This window comes from Suncus etruscus, chromosome X (assembly GCF_024139225.1).
Source record: "Suncus etruscus isolate mSunEtr1 chromosome X, mSunEtr1.pri.cur, whole genome shotgun sequence".
Lineage (NCBI taxonomy): Eukaryota > Metazoa > Chordata > Mammalia > Eulipotyphla > Soricidae > Suncus > Suncus etruscus.
Genome location: NC_064868.1, coordinates 52,320,748 through 52,341,888, shown reverse-complemented (window position 1 = coordinate 52,341,888; position 21,141 = coordinate 52,320,748). Strand labels below are relative to the sequence as shown.

Genomic DNA, 21,141 nt, shown 5'->3' with positions numbered 1-21,141 from the left:
GATCATTCATGTTTAGGCTTATATCTCCCCCAAATAATTTCTAATCTCAAAATTCTTATAATAATCAACTAAAACATCTTTATTTCTATAACATAGGCCATCTTTACTTTCTCATTATTTTAGATTGATCTTCAAAGAGAAATGATAACAATGGAAACCACAAACTCTATTCAAATTAATCCATCAACTTCAATCTAGACTTTAGTAAACCTGCAACTTTAGAAGCTATCAGTATTTCTACAGAGAGTAGAATTATTCATTTGGTATGGTATGGCAAGTTGACATTGTTTAAATGTAATTTTTAGTTGGACCATTATGAATTACAAATCTTTCACAGTTATATTTATGGTACATAGTGACAGTGAATTAGGGCAATTCACCACCCATGTTAGCCTCCATTCACCACTGTTCCCAGCATGCATCCCATACCTAAGGCTAAGGGTGGCCTTAAGCCCCTGGACTGCTAGAGTAACAGATCCCTTTTCTGTATTGATTGTTGTAGTTTAGTCTCTTGTTTCTATTGTTGTTGACTTTGGGTTGAATATTTAGGTCTGTTCATTTTTTATTTCTACTCAGTGCTACTGAGACTGCTTTGCCCCTGGTACCGTCTACTTTTTTCTCTCAATTTGTAGAAAGACATAGATATATGAGACAGAACAAGATAATTCATGTTCTCTGTTCTGTTAAAAGAAAGCCTCTGTCTAGAAGCTATAAATATAAATTTAAAAGAAGAAAAAAGGGGGTTTTAATAGTGCATCTTACACTAGACAATATAACAAGTTCATATCCAGGGTCAACCTCAAAACTTCTTACTGGTCAACATTCCGCCATGATTTCCAAACACAATTAAGAGGAAATGGAATCTAAGGCACTATCTGTATAGTTAAAAATTCTTTGGCAAATGCTTCACTTGAATTATCTACCCTTACTGTTGATTTAAACTCCAAGGGTGGACAACCATCTAAGAACTTTGCAGTCACTAGTAACTAGAGATGGAAAGACAGGCTGGGCTGGGGTAGGCAATAGTACAAATAGACACCAAAGCAAGTAATAAGAAATAGAGATGAATAAATAGAGTTAGTCCATAAGTCTTTTCCTCACATCAATCACCTGATGGTTTTTATAGGTTATAAACTTGCTACTGGTATCAGAGTCTTGGAAACATCAGCTGCATTGATTGTTGTGTGTGCCTAAGACTTTGGCTGGATAAAAATTTGGCTTAGAAGTCTTGGCCCCACCAGAGCTTCTAGCTTCCATGAGGTTTTGTTCCCTGGACTAGGCCACATACTTAGCATACAATTGTTAGAGAAAAACAACTGATATAGGAAAATAGTTTATAGCTCACCTCAACCTATTTGCAAGGTATAAAAGGATGGAGAATTTGGAGAAACTTTGTTAGTTTAAGAGGATTTTGGTGTCTAGTGGGAATAAATGGAACCTTAAATACTAATATTAATGTCATTCAGGCATAAAGGGGATAACAATCCATAGTAGAAAAGTGATGAGTTCTAGGTGAGAATTCCTTTTGTAGATACTTATCATAGTGGAAAAAATTCAATTCTTCAGCACTTCTTTATGTGGCAAAAATGAATTTTGGCTGATTTGTAGAAACTTGTTCTTCTAAAATACTCTCTCAGTTCCAATCACCATCTTCTTGCAATATTGTTATAAATATCAAAACAAAAAATCTAAAGCTCATTGAAAATACAAAATAATAATCCCACTTCTTCCACCACATAATAATATATGCACCAGAAGTTTGCTTTACTAGCTATTACTAATGGCCTACACTGAGAAGTCCTTGGGTAGACATTTATAATAATCCATAATAGTTAAAAGAAAAGATGAAACAGAAAAGGGTAGGCCAAAGTCTTTAGACAAGATTCATTAGTCAGGACTGACAATTCTCATAACCTCAAAATATAATGGGGAGAACAGTGTGTTAAAGTTTTGTTTAAGATTACCTTCTTTTAGCAGGACATCTGGGAATTTTAAACTTTGCTCACATTCTGTTACACATATTTTTTCTTTCTCTGCTTTCCACTGAAAAGCTTGGGTTAGGGCCTGAAAATGGTGATATCTAAATATCTTCAAGACATCCAAATCTGTGAAAATGGTCAAGCCTTGGGGAAGAGTGAAGCTTCCCTGGAAACATTTCTCTGAGCTTTGAGAGGCTGATTATGGTGTGAGTAGATGGTGAATACACGATGTTTCTATGGTTCTAGTACAAAGAATGAAGGTACTGGGTGACACTGTCAGCTGAAAGTGTCTTGCACAAGCAAATTTTGGTAATAAGAGCTATAGGTGTATGAAGATATCTTGCCACAGATTCTGCTTTTTGATTGTTATCCTACAGTAGAAGCTTAGTGTCTCTCCATTGTATTTTGGATAGTTTGGAGCACTGTTAGACAGTGAGAGACATACATGTTAGAGGGAATGCAACGGCTGGTAAGTAACAGCTATCTTACTGTTAACAAACTGCAAGGAATGTTGAAAAATAGCCTGTTGTGACTGTGTAGGGATAGTGTAGAAGACTACTGTAGAATTAGAAATTGACTGGCCCCTGGAGTAGGCTCTCCTTCAGACATTTTAGCTGTTCTTGTCCAAGCTTGATTTTCTCTTCCAGCTCTCTCTGTTCAATAATGAGAGCAGATTTCATTTTCACAAAATGCTGGTAATCTTGGAGCTGTTCTTTAGGCAGGTAGCGGGAGACCATGCCAAATACCAACTTCTCCCGGCGCTCCACATGTTCCTTCAGCTCCTTGGCATCTGCCAACTGACCTGTGAGCTGCTGCTTCTTTTCTATCAGCACCAACTGGAAAGTAAAATATTGATTAAAGATTATCCAAATTAGCAATCACCTATTTAGTCTAATACTCTACCACAATGCTGCCACAAATTACTCACTGTACTAATTGATCGTACTAGGTTTCCTGCCTTCATGTATAAATATTTTATTCCTGTACTAGGAAAAGAATAAATATTATAGTAAAATTTATTACTGTAGGGCCAGAGCAATAGCACAGGGGTGAAGCTTTTGCCTTATACGCAGCCAATACAGGAAAGACCCCAGTTCAAATCATGACATCCCATTTGGTCCCCTGAACCTGTTGAAAGTGACTTTTGAGCACGAGTAACTCCTGAGTGCCATTGGGTGTGGCCCGAAAACCAAAATAATTACTGTAATAATAAAGGGGCACTCAATTATATATAAAATGTCTTTAATACATTGTCCAAAACCAGTATGGAGATAGGGTAGGTAAGTTGTAAGTATATTTTTGAAATAGTGAATCTTTTTCAAGTGTATGTGTATAAATGTACATATATCCTTGTGCATATGCATATGTATCCCTTATTGTGAAATGATCCAACCTGAGAAATCAACAGACTCCTAATTACTTATTGAGTGAGACCAACAAGAGAGAGATGAAATTTTTACTGTTGTGCTATCACTACTACCACTACTACTACTACTACTACTACTACTACTGCTGCTGCTGCTGCTGCTGCTGCTGCTGCTGCTGCTGCTGCTGCTGCTGCTGCTGCTACTGCTGCTGATTATTAAGTGTTTGGTGAGTGCTTGGTGGGAACTAGCATTGATTCAGTGTTTGCTTTGTTTCAGGACCTGTTTCAAGCAATTAACATGAAATATATAATTTAATATTTACAGAACCTTGAAGAAGTTAGTATTTTCTGCCAGTTTTTAAAATATTGAGGACAGACTGAAATTAAGTAATTTACAAATAGTCACTCAGACAATTAGTGGAAGAGCCAAAACTTCAAGGTACTTAGATGCTAGAGCTGTTTGTTTGTTTGTTTTTGGGCAACACCCGGTGACGCTCAGAGGTTACTCCTGGCTATGCGCTCAGAAATCGTTCCTGGCTTGGGGAACCATATGGGACGCCAGGGATTGAACCACAGTCCCTCCTAGGCTAGTGCAGGCAAGGCTGAAGCCCTATCACTTGCGCCACCACTCCAGCCCCAATGCTAGAGCTCTTAACTACAGTTGAAAGAGGGAGTCTGGAGAGGAAATGTTTCCCACAAATTATACCACACAAATCCCAACTCTACCTTTTCCTGGTAGGCTTCAGAATCAATGCTGTTGAGAGCATTCTCTACCCGAGCCAGTCGTCCAGAGAGGGACAATAATAGGTTGACCACTTTATCCAGGTCCCCGATAAGTAAGCAATACTTTTCAAATTCAGTAGATTTGCAGACAGCTTTTAAATTGGCTTGTACCTCCTCTCCAAGTGCAGAATTGGCATTAATATCCTCCAGCAGTCCTTGCTGGGCTTCTTGAAGAACAGAAAGTTTTCTGCCAATGCTTTCAATAAGCTGTATCTAGTAGAAGTAAACATAAGATAAAAGATTAGAATCCAGACTAACGGAAAATGACCTGTGTCTATACCCTTTATTTTGGTATAACAGGTAACAAGTAGTGGGCTATTTCCTAACACTAAGTACAAGGAAAACTTAAGCATGTCACATAAATAGAGTTTTCTGAACAGGAAATTTATTTTCCACTTCTTTATATCAGATAGGGATCTCTGTTACCACCAAAATCTGTGGTATTAGAACAGTGGTATTAATGTGCTTAGCTGTACTTGCCAACTATAACAAATACTACTTGCTGAGATTGATAAATAAGAATGGGAATTCTTATAATAGCTGACTTCTTCGATTCCTTTCTACAACTCTAATTTTCATGGTACAGTGCTCTGACCTTCAGTGTGACTTTTAAGGCCATCTGGATAAGAATAGGAATTCTAGGGCTGGAGATATAGCATGGAGATAAGGTGTTTGCTTTGCATGCAGAAGTACGGTGGTTCAAAACCTGGCATCCCATATGGTCCCCCGAGCCTGCTAGGAGCAATTTCTGAGCACAAAGCCAGGCAAAACCCCGAGCGTGGCCGGGTGTGACCCCCCAAAGAAAACAAACAAAAATAATAGGAATTCTATAATTACAATTACTAGTTTTAATTTCCTACCTTGCCACTTCCTTGCCTTTTTTAGTGATATTAGTTTAAAATCAATATATTTCAGTTATACAGTTTCTCACATCAGAATCTGTTTTTATCCCTTTATCCCACCATGCCTTTCATTAAATGTTGACTAACCTGGATGTTCAATTTATTTATAGAATTTAATTTGTTGTACAGATAAAGTTATGCTAAGGGTTACACAGATTTGTCATAAGGATACAATAAAATGTATACAAATGATTAGAACAGACTAAGTGGACAATAAAAGCCAGTTGCTCTTATAGTCATGTCTCCCAAATTGACAAAGATGTGTTCTGAAACGTGTACTATCAGGAAGTTTCATCATTGTGTAAAAAGCATAGAGTATATTTTCATACAACTAAATAATAACAATTAGTGTTTCTCAATCTTTATGTGACTGTGAATCATTTTGAAAGTTGTTTCCATCCTCTGCCAACCCATTTTTCAGATTGTTCTTCTAGTCTTATACTGAGAGCCCCACATTTATGCATTTTATTCAACCGTACATCTCTTGGAACACTCTGGGGACCCACATGGTACTTAATAAGAAATATTGATATAGCCTATGATTTATTTTCGTTAAATGGTCTGATTTGTTGGAATCATATGTTTATGTGGTTCAGCATTTACTAAAATGTAACCCATAAGTGTATTATTATTATCTAGCCTGGGTCTATCCTACTATATGAATCTTACTTCTTAGAACCATAAGATATTAGTTATTATTGTGTTCAGAAAACTCATGTGCTTTTACCATGACTTTTAAGTAATATCAGCCTTTTCTTTTTTTACTTCCCTTTGGATATTCTTATTCTTTAGAATTGCTTTACTCTCCATCCAGTATGCTCTGACCCCCAGAATACACTCAAAAATCATGTATTTTTCTTGAAAGTCATACATGAAAGTCAAAAGCACAAAGAAATCTCCATACCTTTGGATAAAAAAATGAGAAAAAAAATTTAACAGCCTTATCTAGATGATCTTACTGTCAATTAGGGAACTCTAGTAAACATGAGATTTCAAATGAGGAAAAAACTAACACGTGGTATAAAGAAAATCCAGAGGGCACAGGTAGAGTAGGTCAAGGATTAGGAATAACATGAATTTTAAGAGATAAGAATGTAAGGCCTGGGAAAGGTTTCACTATTATATCAAAGGTGATACGCCAGACACACACAGAGGAGAAGCCTCATGTTTTCAGGGCGTGTGGGTGAAGCATTAGTCAAAAATGTACATTTCTTTTTGGCTTGTTTTGGGGCCACATCTCTCAGGGATTACTCCTAGATCTTCACTCAGGAAAAATTCCTGGCAGTAATCAGGACCATATGATTAAAAAGATCATATGATCGAGAGGACCAGGGATCTAATTCAGGTTGTCTAAATGCAAGAATCCTACCTGCTGTACTATTTCTCCAGTCCCTCATTTACATTCCTGAGCTTTTATGCTATTTAGAATTTGAATCATATAACATCATTTGAAGTTATTCACTTCCTTTTTCTTGTGTGTGATTTAGAGTTCTCTTCTACTATTGATACTAATTTCCTGCTTGGAACTTTGGGGATGGGGCTAAAGTCACACCCAACAGCCTAAGGGCTTACTCTTGACAGCCCTTGGGGGAACACATATAGTACAGCAGATAGAAGTAGGGTCAGCTATGTGAGAAGCAAACACATTAAGTGCTGTACTATCTCTCTGGCACTAATTGAAGTTTCTTAAGGAAGTGTGACATGAGTTTTCTATGTTGTATCCTGTATAGATCTTATTAGTTCTGGGATTCTACTCATACAAAAGTACTGTACTATAGTGGTGCACAAAGGTCAAATATGCCTAAATTCCAATTATCTTCCTATGTGACCTTGGGCAGTATATCCAATCTTACTAAGAATTTGATCTCCTCATCCACATAGCGTCTCTTCTTTCCCATTCTTATAAGGATTAAGTGGGATCATATAAGGAAATCCTTTAGTATTGCTCCTGGCATATTAACTGCTCAGAACATGTTCGTTAATGTTTCTACTGTTGTTGCCACCTGAAGCAGGTTCTCTGAAATAATTATAGATACCTAACAGTCAGGTCTTGCTGACAATAATAGAATCATCCTAGGGTTCCTACATAAATTGCAGCCAATATTGCATTGTGGTTAAGAGCATGGACTCCATGAGCTACTTGTTTTTTATTTCCAATTCAGCCAAAACAGAGTGGTAAGACCTTAAGCAAATTACTCAACCTATTTGTGTATCAATTTCCACATCTGAAAAACAGTATGATAATAACTCATGATATTTTATAAGAATTAAATGAATACTTAACATATTCCCTACATTAGCTTGAATATAAGAAGTATGCTTTGAGTTTGGTCTACTATTATTCCTGACCAGATAATGTTGGACTGCACACTTGAGGGTTTTTGAGTGTGCTTCTTGCTAATAGATTATTTAGAGATGTTCAGTTAACCAAGATACAGATAGTAAGCTTTGGATCCAGAAACTATTGCCATGTTTCTGAACTGGCCATTAAGTTTGATAGATTTATGTTTGGTGAAAATTCCAACAACCTATTGAATATAGAAATCATTGATATGAATGAAGCAACTTAGTTAGATGAAAGGATATTCTGAGTCATATCTCTACTCTCTGCATTTCCATGCAAAATTTAATTTTAGGGACATAACATGGCTGGATTTTAAATGACCAAAATTGAAAATCACTTATCTACTCCTGGTTTTAGGCATCATAGTTCTGATAATATGGATATGATGACAGTCATTTGTTTCTTGGCACTTGGGCTTCGCAATTTAAACTTCACTCCTGCAGAAAATGCAGTATAGGGTTTCTTAAACATTTTACACTCAGAACCGTTCAACTGAAAACTGTAACATTGGTGAGTGCTGCTGAAAACATCTCAGATTCATTACAAACCTAATTTTGAAGTAATTTTCCTTCATGCACATTCATATGTCTTTCATCACTGCCATTTTTTTGCAACTTCTACAATCAGTTACATGACTTACAGTTTAAGTTACTAGTTTAAGGTGGGGTGGAAAGAGCTATAGAATCACCATATGCTCAGATAGAGTTGACTTGCTTTCCTGCAAGATGAAAATTACTGTCCTTCACATATTTTCTTGAGATAAAAATTATCCTGGCTCATCCATAATCACTTCAAATTATTAGCTTATATTATATGCTTTGCCAATTCTGATCATTTCTCTTTTGTTTTAGTCAGGCACTTTTTTTTTTATCAGATTTGTTCCTGAATAAGCCAGGAATAGCCTTGTTGTGTTTGGTGAACAGGAAAGCAAGGCAAGTAGGCATCTATCCATATCAACAAAACTCTGATATTATTATGTTTTTCATTATTAGTGCTTTGCTTCAAATTGTGGTGGTAGATGGTTTCCCAAAACGATCTGTTTTTGTTTTTGGGCCACACCCAGTGACACTGAGGGGTTACTCCTGTCTATGCACTCAGAAATCACTCCTGGTTTGGGGGACTATATGGGACCCCAGGGGATCAAACCAAGGTCCGTTCTAGGTTAGTGCATGTAGGAAAACACCCTATGACTTACTCCACCGCTCCAGCCCCTCAAAAATGGCCTTGATATATAGGTCAAGGTCAGCTACTGGACAAGAAACATGATCACAAAATCAATTTTCACTGAGTTAAGATTTTCAGAAAGTGGATTCACAATAGGACCTTTGAATTTGACATGAAAACCATATTTATAAAATAAAATGGGTAATTGCATGAAGGAAAGTATTTCCAGGAACTTGATGAGAAAACTAGTCTAGTGGTACAAGTGTTTAGTATTTAAAAAAGTATTATTGATTATCTGGGTAAATAGTGACCATCTATGATCTGGGTAATGGAACATCTTAAAATATCTACTTATTTTAAATATTCTTATTTTGGGAAGAAAGTTGAATAGAGATTAAAGCACTGCTATCTCCTGGTTAGAGCCAGCTAAAGTGCCATTAATGGTGAGTTCCTTAAAATCTAGCTTATTTAAAAGCTACAACATACTTGAGACCTGACTTTAAGTCCTGAAACTACTACTTACTTTGTAACAAATGCAATTTAATCTTCTTAACCAGTAAAAAAAAATAATGCATAGTTTTCAGTGTTTTAAGGATTAGAGAGATAATGCAAAGATAATTAAGGTTACTACTACAATTTTACTATTATTCACTGTATTGAGAAACAATAAGAGCTGCATACATGATAAACCTGAAAAAGCTGTTTGAGTTCTGCAGTAAATAAAGGGATAAACAAATATGTTGTGGAGAGTGTAGAGGACAGGTGAACTTCCAGATAATCTCATTAAAATGTTGACAAACATTAAAAATATATTGCCTTTTTGTGAGACAGTTCATGGTCAACTTCCTCCTCTTCTGGACTGATCTCTGCCATGTCAGGTTGGTTCTTCAACTTATTCAGCAGCTCTGCCTTGGCCACAGAAATATTGTAATACACCGAGTAGGCGGTAGGGATTCCTGGTGCACTCTGAATGGGTGAGAAGTACTGAAATTCTTGTCTGTGTAAACAAAGAATAATTATTGAAGGGCCTCTACTAAATAATAATAACCTCTTCTTCATTTCTTAATTTGTGAAATAACTCCTTTTAATAAAGTTATGAAATAATAAATTAATGATAGGGAGCACTGTTAAAATAAATCATCACATGATGGCTACTTATAAAAGAGTCCAGGACAAATTTTCGAGATATTCTAAAGGTAGTTTTCAAAGTACTTCATTTTAATAGCCAGGGTATACCTAGAGGTAGTTTGGTTAACATTAATACTCCATTAATGTTCCACAAACTCACAGAGCCTACAGTAGTCTGGACTTCTACTATCAATTATTACCATCAGTTCTTAGTTCTGGTATATTAATTCTAAGGGAAAGACTAGTTGATAGGGATGAAGCTGAGATTTAGCTATTTGTCCTCCAGCCTATTAGTCTTTCTCCTACCCATCTTGGACATATGCCTCCTGGCTAGATCAAAGTAGCCTACTTGCTTCCACAGAACCCTGAAGCTTTTGTGAGTACTATCAGGATTTCTCCTTTTGCTTTTTCATTTCTGCTTGAAATAGCCCCCTTATACATGAGGTTTCCCAAAGCAAAAGTAGAATACTCATCAACTCAGTGTTAGCCATCATCTTGAAAGCTAATGTTAGCACCCCTGCCAGGGATTTGGCACAGTTCATCACATATCGACTGAGATCTTTTGAAGGAAACTTTGGAATGAGATGAGGTAAGATGTCTCATTTCTGGCATATACCCAATGACCCTCTCTTCCTCCATGGTTGCAGAATGAATAGGGTGGGGGAGATGGAACCAATGCCACCTAGGTCATAACATTCATAGCAGCAGACCCTGTTGTCTTTGGTTCACTGTAGTTTTCAGGGTTGGGGTACTGTTTCCTGGAACCCAAGCCCATGATAGAGAACTCTTCCTCAGGATGTAAATAGCTCTGGCTCCTTGTTGATTTGGGTTTGGCCTCTTCTTTTCTAAAGGCTTCTGGTCTGGTTGGAAGAAGGAAACAAAAAAATGTTTCAGTGCTAGGTTTCAGTGAGGGGTACATCATTCCACAGAAGGTAGTCCCACCTCCTGCTACATTGTTTATGCCTATCAGCCATGCCCACCCTCAATCTGTCTGTGCACTTTCACAGGGAAATAGAGGAATTTCATTAGTCATTTTTGCAGCTATTATCACTTTGTCAAAAGTAGTGGTGAAAAGGATCCATTTCTATTTACTGATTCATACAATGTTATGTCTTAAGTCATAACACAATTCATTATGCCAGTATTGCTCATCCTTAACATTAGTATGTTTAACATATGTATGTTTTAATGTAATATGGTACCTGATAAAGAAATACTATTGATGAACATTGATATAATATACAATATGTCCCAGAAGCTTGTCCTAAAATATGCATGAGTAGAAATATATAAGTCCATGCTTATGACAACCATTTCATAAAGTAGAAACATGGAATGTAAAAAGATACAGTGTATTTATGAAAGTCACTCACTCTAAACTGTAGTTTAGACCTTCATGACCTAACTGTACAATCTCCTACTTTAACTCATGTTAAGAATTTCCTGTCTGGTCTGTAGCTACATAACAGAGAAGAAAGGCATCCTGAAGGAAATATAAATGCATCAAACTGGAAATTTCTATATATATGAAACATGATTAGGGCATGTATGAGAACTCTGAGTTGAAACATGCTGGAAGAAAGTACAAAAAATTTTTAATTAAAAAAAAGGAAGAATACAGGAAGAGAGAGATAGCACAAAGGACTGGAGTGCATTCTTTGTATGTGGGAGACTCAAGTTCAAGAATGGCACCACATGGTACCCTAATCTAGTCCTACAGTTCAGTACCAGCCAGCCATAAAAGGAGTTGGCCCCTTTAAGTAAGACCCACTTGTGATTGGCTGGCTAAGACTATAATCCTTCTGGGGAAGACTTGGGGTGAAGAGTTGTTGGCAGTTCTAAAAGACAGGTGAAGGAGCAATTGTATTGAACTGTTTTTACCCCTGGCTATGGCTTTTCTCCCTGATTTAGACAGACCTTTGGCTACTTCTAGCTGTATTCTTTTACTTTACATCATATACCTGTTTCTTTAACCTGGGCCTAATCTAACCTTACCCTGGTCCCAAACTCATCTGTCTCTCCCCCTTCTCTCTCCCCTCCCCTCTCCTCCCCTCCCGTCTCCTCCCGTCTCCTCCCCTCTCCTCTCCTCCCCTCTCCTCCCCTCCCCTATCCTCCCCTCTCCTCCCCTCTCCTCTCTTCCTTTCCTTTCCCCTCCCTTCTCCTTCCCTCACTTCTCCTCCCCTCCCCTATCCTCTCCTCTTCTCCCTTCTCTCCTCCTCTCCCCTCCCCTCTCCTCCCCTGTCTTCCCCTCTCCTCCTCTCCTCTCTCCTCCCCTCTCCTCCCCTCCCCTCTCCTTCCCTCCTCTCCTCTCCTCCCCATCACTTCTCCCCTCCCCTCCCTTCTCCTCCTCTCTTCTCCTCTCCTCCCCTCTTCTCCCCTCCTCTCTCCTCCCCCTCCCCCTTCCTTCCCCTCCCCTCTCCTTCCCCTCCCCTCCCCTCCCCTCCGCTCCCCTCTCCTCTCCTCTCCTCTCCTCTCCTCTCCTCTCCTCTCCTCTCCTCTCCTCTCCTCTCTTCTCCTCTCTTCTCCTTTCCTTTCTCTCCTACCTAAATGTTTGTCAAAGGCTCCAGGGCCTCTCTAATGAAAAAGATCAATCCATGGTCATCAGCAATGTGGGCCCATCTCTAGCAACAGCTCTGACACCCTAAGAAAAGCTAGAAACAACCCTCAAGCACAGATTTAGAAATATCTCCTGAGTCCTGCAGATGTCAACCCATAACCAAATAGAGGAGATGAGAATATGGCTGTATATTTATGATAGCTCAATAAAATTGGGAAAATTAAGAAAAGAATGTACTAATTAAGGATTCAGTTATTCAGCAGACACAGATATGTGTCCTATTAGTATTTATGCTCTGGGACCTCCTTTCTCATTACTTTCATAAACAGGACAGGGATTATAGGAAATCAGTAAGACTATAACCTGATTTTAATAATAAATATTAAAGTAAAAATCACAGCTTTGAGAAAAATGCCTGGAGTCCATAACTCAATAATCTTAAGCCTGTTCTACAAGCAGAGTTTGGAGATATCACCAACATGCAATACCATTATCCTACATCTTTATGCATTTCAGAATTTTAGTTTAATCTGTAATTTGGTAGTCTTTTTTGAATTTTAGATTTAAAACATCACATGTACCCTGACATTATTATTGCTTTAAAATCCTTATAAATGTTCCCACTGAATAGATCATTTTACTCTTCAGTGGTATGAAAAATAAATTTTCTGAGATCCCAGAAGATTCTGAAATGTTGTAGTGGACACACTAAGCCAGAATATCCAGGTCTGGCTTTCTGTTATCTTGTACAAGAGACTTTATCTCCCTGTGACTCACTTATTCTTTTAATTAAATATGATAAATATTGTAAATCAGTGTACCTTAATATATTTTAATTAAATATATATGAAACAAGTAAAAGATGGAGGAAACTAAGAAACAGCTAAAATAACCAAAAAATGGAGAGAAAATACTATGGGTAGGCTTACCTTTCACTTGGCCAACCTGGATACAATTTCTGTTCTTCATATCGTTCCCTGAGCCCTACCAGTAATGTTCTCTGAGCATAGAGCCAGGACTAAACACTGAGAACAAGTAGGCATGACCCCAAACAAAAAAAGTGAGAATACAAAAGACCAATTTTCTTTTTGCTGTGAAGATTAAATCAATCAGTACCCAGAAATATCTTGTCAATAGTTAGCAGGCAAAATTTTAGCTATTGGGGGAATGATGTTGAGTATTCCCAAAGAATGATCATTACTCAAAGAAGCATCTTTAATCAATTTTGCACAAACTAGGGCTGTGTCTAAGCAAATATTTATCCTTATATTTTTAATCATAAAAAACAACCCAGGGCTGGTGAGATAGCTCATGGGCTGAAATATATGCCTGACATACAAAGAGCTATAAGTTCCATCCCAATCCCCAGTAATGAGTAATTTCCTGTGCACTGTGGATATAGTAGCACTACCATCAGGTCACTTAAATTAACAAATATTTAGTTTTATTTTAAGATCTCAAGTGGCCATTTCCTTTTCTATGACCACAATGCCAAGATAAATGTTCCTTTAAAAAAGGATCCAGAAGTAGAAGATGGTAAATATGGGCCTATTTGTGGCTTCCAGGAGACAAGAGAGCTGTGGAAAAGATTGGTCTACCCTAAGAATAAGGTATTTTTGAGAATGGATGCCTAGGAGATGAACCATTAGGATTTTATTTTTTCAGCTTTTGTTTCCAATCTGTCAGATAGAGAAAATAATAGCTTTAGACTCAATTAGTAGGGACTTGAAAGAAGATTTTAAGATTTTCTGGATGCCAGACCCTGTTTGTACTATACTGTGGCGTCTCAGCTTAGGGCCCGGAGAGATAGCACAGTGGTGTTTGCCTTGCAAGCAACTGATCCAGGACCAAAGGTGGTTGGTTCAAATCCCGGTGTCCCATATGGTCCCCCGTGCCTGCCAGGAGCTATTTCTGAGCAGACAGCCAGGAGTAACCCCTGAGCACTGCCGGGTGTGACCCAAAAACCAACCCCCCCCAAAAAAAAGGAAAAGAAAAAAAAAGAAAATTCTCAAAAAAGTTACAGATAGCCATGGAATTTACTTTCTTGTCAGTAAAAGACATAATAACAAGATACTATGGTATTATATTTGTTTGAAATTTCTTGTTAGAAATGGATTTAAAAAAATCACTTAGTGTACCTTCCCTCAACCCCCAATGCCCTGCCTACCCCACACATAGAAGAAAGTAGGATTGTCAATGCTAAAAGACAAAGCTCATCTGCTTAATTATTAAGGATAATATGAGGCATGCATATGAAGATTGGCATGGTGAAGGGAGAGATAATAGTAGTTCTAACTACCACAGAGGAAGAATAAAAGAATATCTTTAGGGCCAGAGTGATAGCTCAGCAGATAGGGCATTTGCCTTGCATGTGACCAGCCTAGGGATCAAAATCGACATCCCTCATGCAGAGCCTGGAGTAACTCCTGAGCACTGCCAGGTGTGGCCCAAAAAAGAGAAAGAGAGAGAGAGAGAGAGAGAGAGAGAGAGAGAGAGAGAGAGAGAGAGACAGGAGAGAAGAGAGAGAGGAGAGAGAGAGGAGAAGAGAGAAAGAGAAGAGAGTGTAGGAGAGAGGGGTAAGAGAGAGGGAAGAGAGAGGGGGGAGAGAGAGGGTGAGAGAGAGAATGTCTTTAGTGAAATTATTCTTACACTAAGTTTCTCCCTACATGAGGAGTTACTTTTCTTCATTTTCTCTACTTTACAATAAAAGTTTCTGCCTAAAATGCCATTACCTCTGTTAGGAGTACATTAGCACATAATATAACCAACTCCAAAAGATACTGAGGTTGGGGGAAGAGTTTTAAAAACTCAGGTTGGTTTTTAATTAGAGGCAGGTCAGGTCATGGTCTTAGACCATACTATGGAAATCAAATAGAAACAGCCAAAGTTCAGGAAAAAGCCTAGTTTAGGTAACAACATTCTAATGCTCCTGATATCAGAAATTGATGCATGTCTTATCAAGATATTAGAAATAATGTAGTTTCTTAGTGATGATATTTAGTAATAAGTTTATTGATTGTTCTCTGGTGTTTTAGATATGGGACATGCATGAACTCCTTAAATGGTGCATAGATCTTCATATAGATCAGGGGTCTCAAACTCAATTTACCTGGAGGCCGGAGGAGGCAAAATCGAGGAGAGGCAGGGTAGCATAAGAGATTTCGCTTACAGAATATTCGCAATAACAAATCGCATTAGTAAGAAAAAAATCACATTAACCATTTGCATACCCCGAAAGGAACTGCTCAGGGTATGCGAATGTTTAATGCGATTTTTTTCTTACTAATGTGATTTTTATTGTGATTATTCGGTAAGTGAATAATCCCGAATACTGCGATATTTGAAGGCCGGCCGCGGGCCACAAAATGTTGTACGGAGGGCCGCAAACGGCCTGCGGGCCGCGAGTTTGAGACCCCTGCCATAATGGCAAGGAAGCTGAACCTTCTCAGTTTGACGTCCTATTGTACCTCTTCTTGGAGGCAAAGAATTTGTGGAACAGAAAGCAGTGATCTGTTGTTTTGCTGTAATGCCTTGTGTGGCCCCCCTTTAAGGCTTCCAGTCAAAACCCAGATTTAGTTGCTGTTCTTGGAATTCATCTGGAGTAAGGGCAAAGGATTCAGCAGTTCCTGAACTACAATACTGGGATGGCAGCTTTTCTTCCTCCTCCTCTTCTGCCACTTCCTTCATCTGCTCTTCTTTTTTCTTATCTTCCAATATTTTTTCTGCCTCATTTTTCTCCTTCTCATCCTCCATTACCTCTTCCTTCTCTTCTGAATGCTGCTTTTGCTGTTGTTGATTCTTTTTCTGTTGCTGTTGAGCTGCTTGGAAGAGCCTGTACTTTCCCAAATTTGGAGGAGGAGAATGAAGGAGAGGAAAGGCCTTGTTCCTGATTACCAGAGGCCCTAATTGGTTTTCATCAACTTCGGCAAAAAGCTCTCTCTGATGATGCGCCCATACCTGGGAACTCTGGGGTATATAAGCTGATATGATTATCAGAGAAGGCATGTCTGCACAGTGGATTAGGAATGGGAATCGTTGAATTTCCCTCTTCATAAACTGAAGTTCTTCAGTTATATTTGAGGAGTGCTTGGAGTCTTCAAGACAAGAAACTGCTCTGCAACCTGACATATCTAGTGCAAGGCAAGGATGGAAGGGAGTTGAACATAAAAACCTAGCCTTGCAATGCACAATTTCCCTGCAAAATAGTGAATAATTTTTCTGTAAAACAAGCAAGAGTTGCATATCAGTCTTTCTTTTGGCTTACATAACTAATTCAGTTTTAAATAAATGCCATAAAGCAGTGCAATATATACAAATAAATTAATAATAGGATATAATAGTGCTAGTTCATGTCACTCTGTACTAAATGCCAGTAACCATTTTAAATATTGTTAATGTCTAAAGTATTTAATCCTACAATAACCCTAGGAAGTAGGTTCAATATTCCCCAATTTTACAGGTGGAAATTTAGGTAAGGGCCAGTAGAACTCATTTGGAGGTTCTGAAGAAAGTAAGACATAAAGTTAGGAATTAAGCCTGAGCACCTTAACTCGAAAGTCTGTCTGTAGCAATCAAAAAGACTATATATGTACTGGTAGTAACCATCACAGTGTAACTTCTCCATCTCCAAGTATCCCAGTACAGCTCATTATCAGTTCTTATTATTTGTTCTCTCATCATTTGTCCTTGACATTTGATGCTACCTTACTGCATATCTTTAAGTCGAAAAGAAAAGAACTAGGTACTGAAAGAAGATAAAGTGATATGTATAAGGTGCCAGAGGTACAGCGGTAAGGCATTTTCCTTGTATGTGGTTGACCTGGCAAGGACCAAAGTTCCATCCTTGGCACCCCATATGATCCCCAAAGCCTGCCAGGAGCAATTTATGAACACAGAGCCAGTAATAACTCTTGAGTGATGCTGTGTATGGTGCAAAAAAGTGATATTTCTGATACACTTACAGTAACATTATTGCAAACCACAAGAAAAAGGTAGAGAGAGGGAGAAAGGGAGGAGAAAAATGTCTGCTATAAAGGCAGACAAGGGAGAGGATGGAGAGGACAGAGAACATCAGTGGCAGGAAATGTGCACTAGTGAAGGAATGAATGTTGAACACTGCATGACTGAAATTCCAACTTGAACAACTTTGATTCCACTAAAGGATTTATTTATTAAAAAGTCTCTTATTTGATAAAATATTAGGTGAGAAATTCCCTAAAATATGAACATAGATACCCATAAATGAGAAGCTCAAAGAATTTTTTTTACAAACTTCTTTTTTTATTTTATTAAAACACCTTGATTATAAACATGATTGTGGTTGGGTTTTAGTCATGTAAAGAACATCTCCCATCACCAGTGCAACATTCCCAACAACAGTGTCCCAAATCTCCCTCCTCCCCACCCCATCCCTGCCTGTACATCCCTGACAGGCTTTCTATTTCCCTCATACATTCTCATTGTTAGGATAGTTCACAATGTAGTTATTTCTCTAACTAAACTCATCACTCTTTGTGGTGAGCTTCATGAAGTGAGCTGTAACTTTCAGCCCTCCTCTCTTTTGTCTCTGAAAATTATTATTGCAAGAATGTCTTTCATCTTTCTTAAAACCCATAGATGAGTGAGACCATTCTGTGTCTTTCTCGCTCTCTCTGACTTTCACTCAACATAATAGATTCCATGTACATCCATGTATAGGAAAATTTCATGACTTCATCTCTTCTGACAGCTGCATAATATTCCATCGTGTATATGTACCACATTTTCTTTAGCCATTCATCTGTTGAGGGGCATCTTGGTTGTTTCCAGAGTCTTGTTATGGTAAAAAGGGCTGCAGTGAATATAGGTGTAAGGAAGGGATTTTGTATTGTATCTTTGTGTTCCTAGGGTATATTCCTAGGAGTGGTATAGCTGGATCGAATGGGAGCTCGATTTCCAGTTTTTGGAGGAATCTCCACATTGCTTTCCATAAAGGTTGGACTAGACGGCGTTCCCACCAGCAGTGGATAAGAGTTCCTTTCTCTCCACATCCCCACCAGCACTGACTATTCTCATTCTTTGTGATGTGTACCAATCTCTGTGGCATGTGATGGTACCTCATAGTTGTTTTGATTTGCATCTCCCTGATGATTAGTGATGTGGAGCATTTTTTCATGTGTTTTGGCCATTTGTATTTCTTCTTTATCAAAGTGTCTGTTCAGGTTTAATATCAAGGTTTTAAATCCATTTTGATTTGAATTTTCTGCATGGCATTAAACAGAGGACTGAGTTTGTTTTTTTTTTTTTTTTTGCATGTACCTGACCAATTTTCCCAACACCATTTGTAGAAGTGGCATTCTTTCCTCCACTTCCAATTTATTGCCCCTTTATCACAGATTAATTGCTCATAAATCTGAGGGTCAGTCTCAGAATATTCAGGTCTTTTCCATTGAGATGAGAGTTTGTCTATATTCCAAAACCCTGCTGTTTTAATTATTACTCCTTTATAGTAAAATTTCAAGTAGAGTAAAATGATATCTCTATGTTCCTTTTTCCAAGAATTGCTTTAGCTGTTTGTGTGGGTTTATTCAAACTTTCCTATTGTTTTAATTAAGATTCCCAACTCTGAATAATCGTTTATAATGAAACAATTCAAATTGAGCAAAAGGTCATAGCTACTAATTTTTCTGCAAATTTATTTTATAATAGAAAAAAATGTAAGCAGTGTTATTTTATAACAATTTGCTAATGATTAAGCAAATAAGAACATATTAAGCTAGTGAATATTTTGAAGCCATTAACATTTATAACATTTAGTTAAACCTACTTGCAACATAATTGTTTACCAATAAGTTCTCAGCAGGAATAATATAAGTAGGGTGCAAATATCCCTCAATATGTTATAATCATTTCCTTCCCACCACCAAAACTCTATACCTATAGATAAATTAGGCACAGAAATGAAAACCATCATGATTTTAAGGTGATTGATAAGAATAAATCCTCCTCCATAATACTTTGTCACAGCAGTCCAAACAAATTAATGTAGACATCAAGTTAGATTAGAGATGGCAGAAAGATGATAAAGGGTAATATATATATAAATATATATATATATTGATATTAAACCTGAAACCATAGGTACATCGAAGCAAACATAGGCAAAGTACTCCATGACATTGAAGCTAAAGGTATCTTCAAGTATGAAACACCCTGGCCAAGAGATTGGAAGCAAAGGTAAACAAATGGAACTATATAAAACTAAAAAGCTTCTCAACTCAAATGAAATGGTGTCTAGGAATCAAAGACTGTCCATGGAATGGGAGAAGCAATATACTCAATATCCATCTGATAAGGGGTATATGATATACAAGGCACTGTTAGAGCTTACCAAGAAAAATCATGTAAACATATCCAAAAATGGGAAGACAAAATGAGTAGACATTTCATCAAGCAAGAAACAGATGGCCCAAAGACACATTATAAAATCTCCACATCAGCAATCATTAGGAAGATGTAAATCAATATATATTATATGTAAATCAATATATATATATATATATCAGGGAAATATATCAGCAATATATCAGGAAAAAAAATTAACAGGAATTGACAATGAGTATATTTTGGGATAAAATAAGCATAAGTAATTGTTTATTTAGTTCTAAGCTAATGATTAGAAAGAGATTCCACTTAGGGAGATAGGAAAAAAGAGAGAACACTTCTGAGAGGTAGAAGTGTAAAATAAATCCACAGAGTCACGTGCAGAATATGATTGGATGGCAGAGACTCCTGCTGCAGTGCATACTACCAGCATTTTTAATGCCTTAATTTTATTATGTATAAAATAACTCAACTTCTTTTTCCACAGAGGTTCTTGGAGATATAGGTTGAAAACCCTAATCTCACAATACAGTGCTCTATCATATTAAACTCCATCACATTGCTCATTATGACAATGTCTTGATAAAAAAACTCCAATTTACCCATTTCCTTTTGATCGTCTTCCACTATGACTTGTTTCCTCCTTGATTCTGGAGACCAGCTCTTGCCAGTTATGGGGTTTGGGGAGGCCTCATACCGGAGCCCTTCTCCCTAGCCTGGAGAGTTCTGGAAGGTTTGGCAGGCCTCCAGCCATCCTTGTCTTTTTCCCCTGACTCCAGGCCTTTCCTGGATGCCAGCTCAGATGGCCAGAAGTGGGTTCAGGTGAACTCTTAGTGGTCCTCAGGCTTCCCCCCTACCTCTCCCTACACTAATGGGAATGCACTTTGGGAGAATGGCAGGCCATTCTAGCCCTGGTTTATGTTGGGACAGTCACTGGAATTTTTTCTCCTTGTTTTCCTATTGATAATATTGTATGCATATATTTTATATATCCATAATATCCATCTTGTATTGTGACCTTGATATTGCCCTACAAATCTCATTTCTAATATTTTACTGCCTCGGTCCCAACCCTTATTTCCCCCCATCTTCCCATGTAGGTGCAGCTCATGACATGAAGCTCACCACATAGAGTGATAAGTGCAGTTAGAGAAATAACTACACTGAAAACTATCATAACAATGTGAATGAATGAGGGAAAAAGAAAGCCTGTCTCGAGAACAGGTGTGGGTGGGGTGGGGTGTAGGTAGATCCAGGAAATTGGTGGTGGGAATCCTGCACTGGTGAAGGGGGGTGTTCTTTACATGACTGTGATCATACAACTACAATTATATTTGTAATCACGGTGTTTAAATAAAGATAATTTATTAAAAAAAGAAAACTTATGACCATAGAGACCACTGAAATAGGCAACTGCACACCATAGACTTATGATACATGCCCCACTCATTGAGTATGTTTTTGCAAGTTACTATTATCCCTATTCTTTATTTTTTCTTTTTACTTTTTTTCAATTTAAGCTATGTTACTATCATAATGTTACTATCATATGTTAC

At 37.7% G+C, this 21,141-nt stretch overlaps 1 protein-coding gene across 1 annotated transcript in view; it reads right to left on the bottom strand.

Annotated features, from left to right (window-relative positions):
- Positions 1–284: 284 nt before the first annotated feature.
- SHROOM4 (shroom family member 4) overlaps positions 285–21,141 on the bottom strand; it is a 144,701-nt gene continuing 123,844 nt past the window's right edge. The window contains 8 exon segments of the mRNA XM_049766904.1: positions 285–2,815; positions 4,072–4,341; positions 9,355–9,535; positions 10,377–10,526; positions 15,333–15,387; positions 15,637–16,198; positions 16,200–16,306; positions 16,309–16,418. Of these exon segments, the coding sequence (XP_049622861.1) occupies positions 2,546–2,815; positions 4,072–4,341; positions 9,355–9,535; positions 10,377–10,526; positions 15,333–15,387; positions 15,637–16,198; positions 16,200–16,306; positions 16,309–16,418 (1,705 nt within the window). The 3' untranslated portion in view covers positions 285–2,545.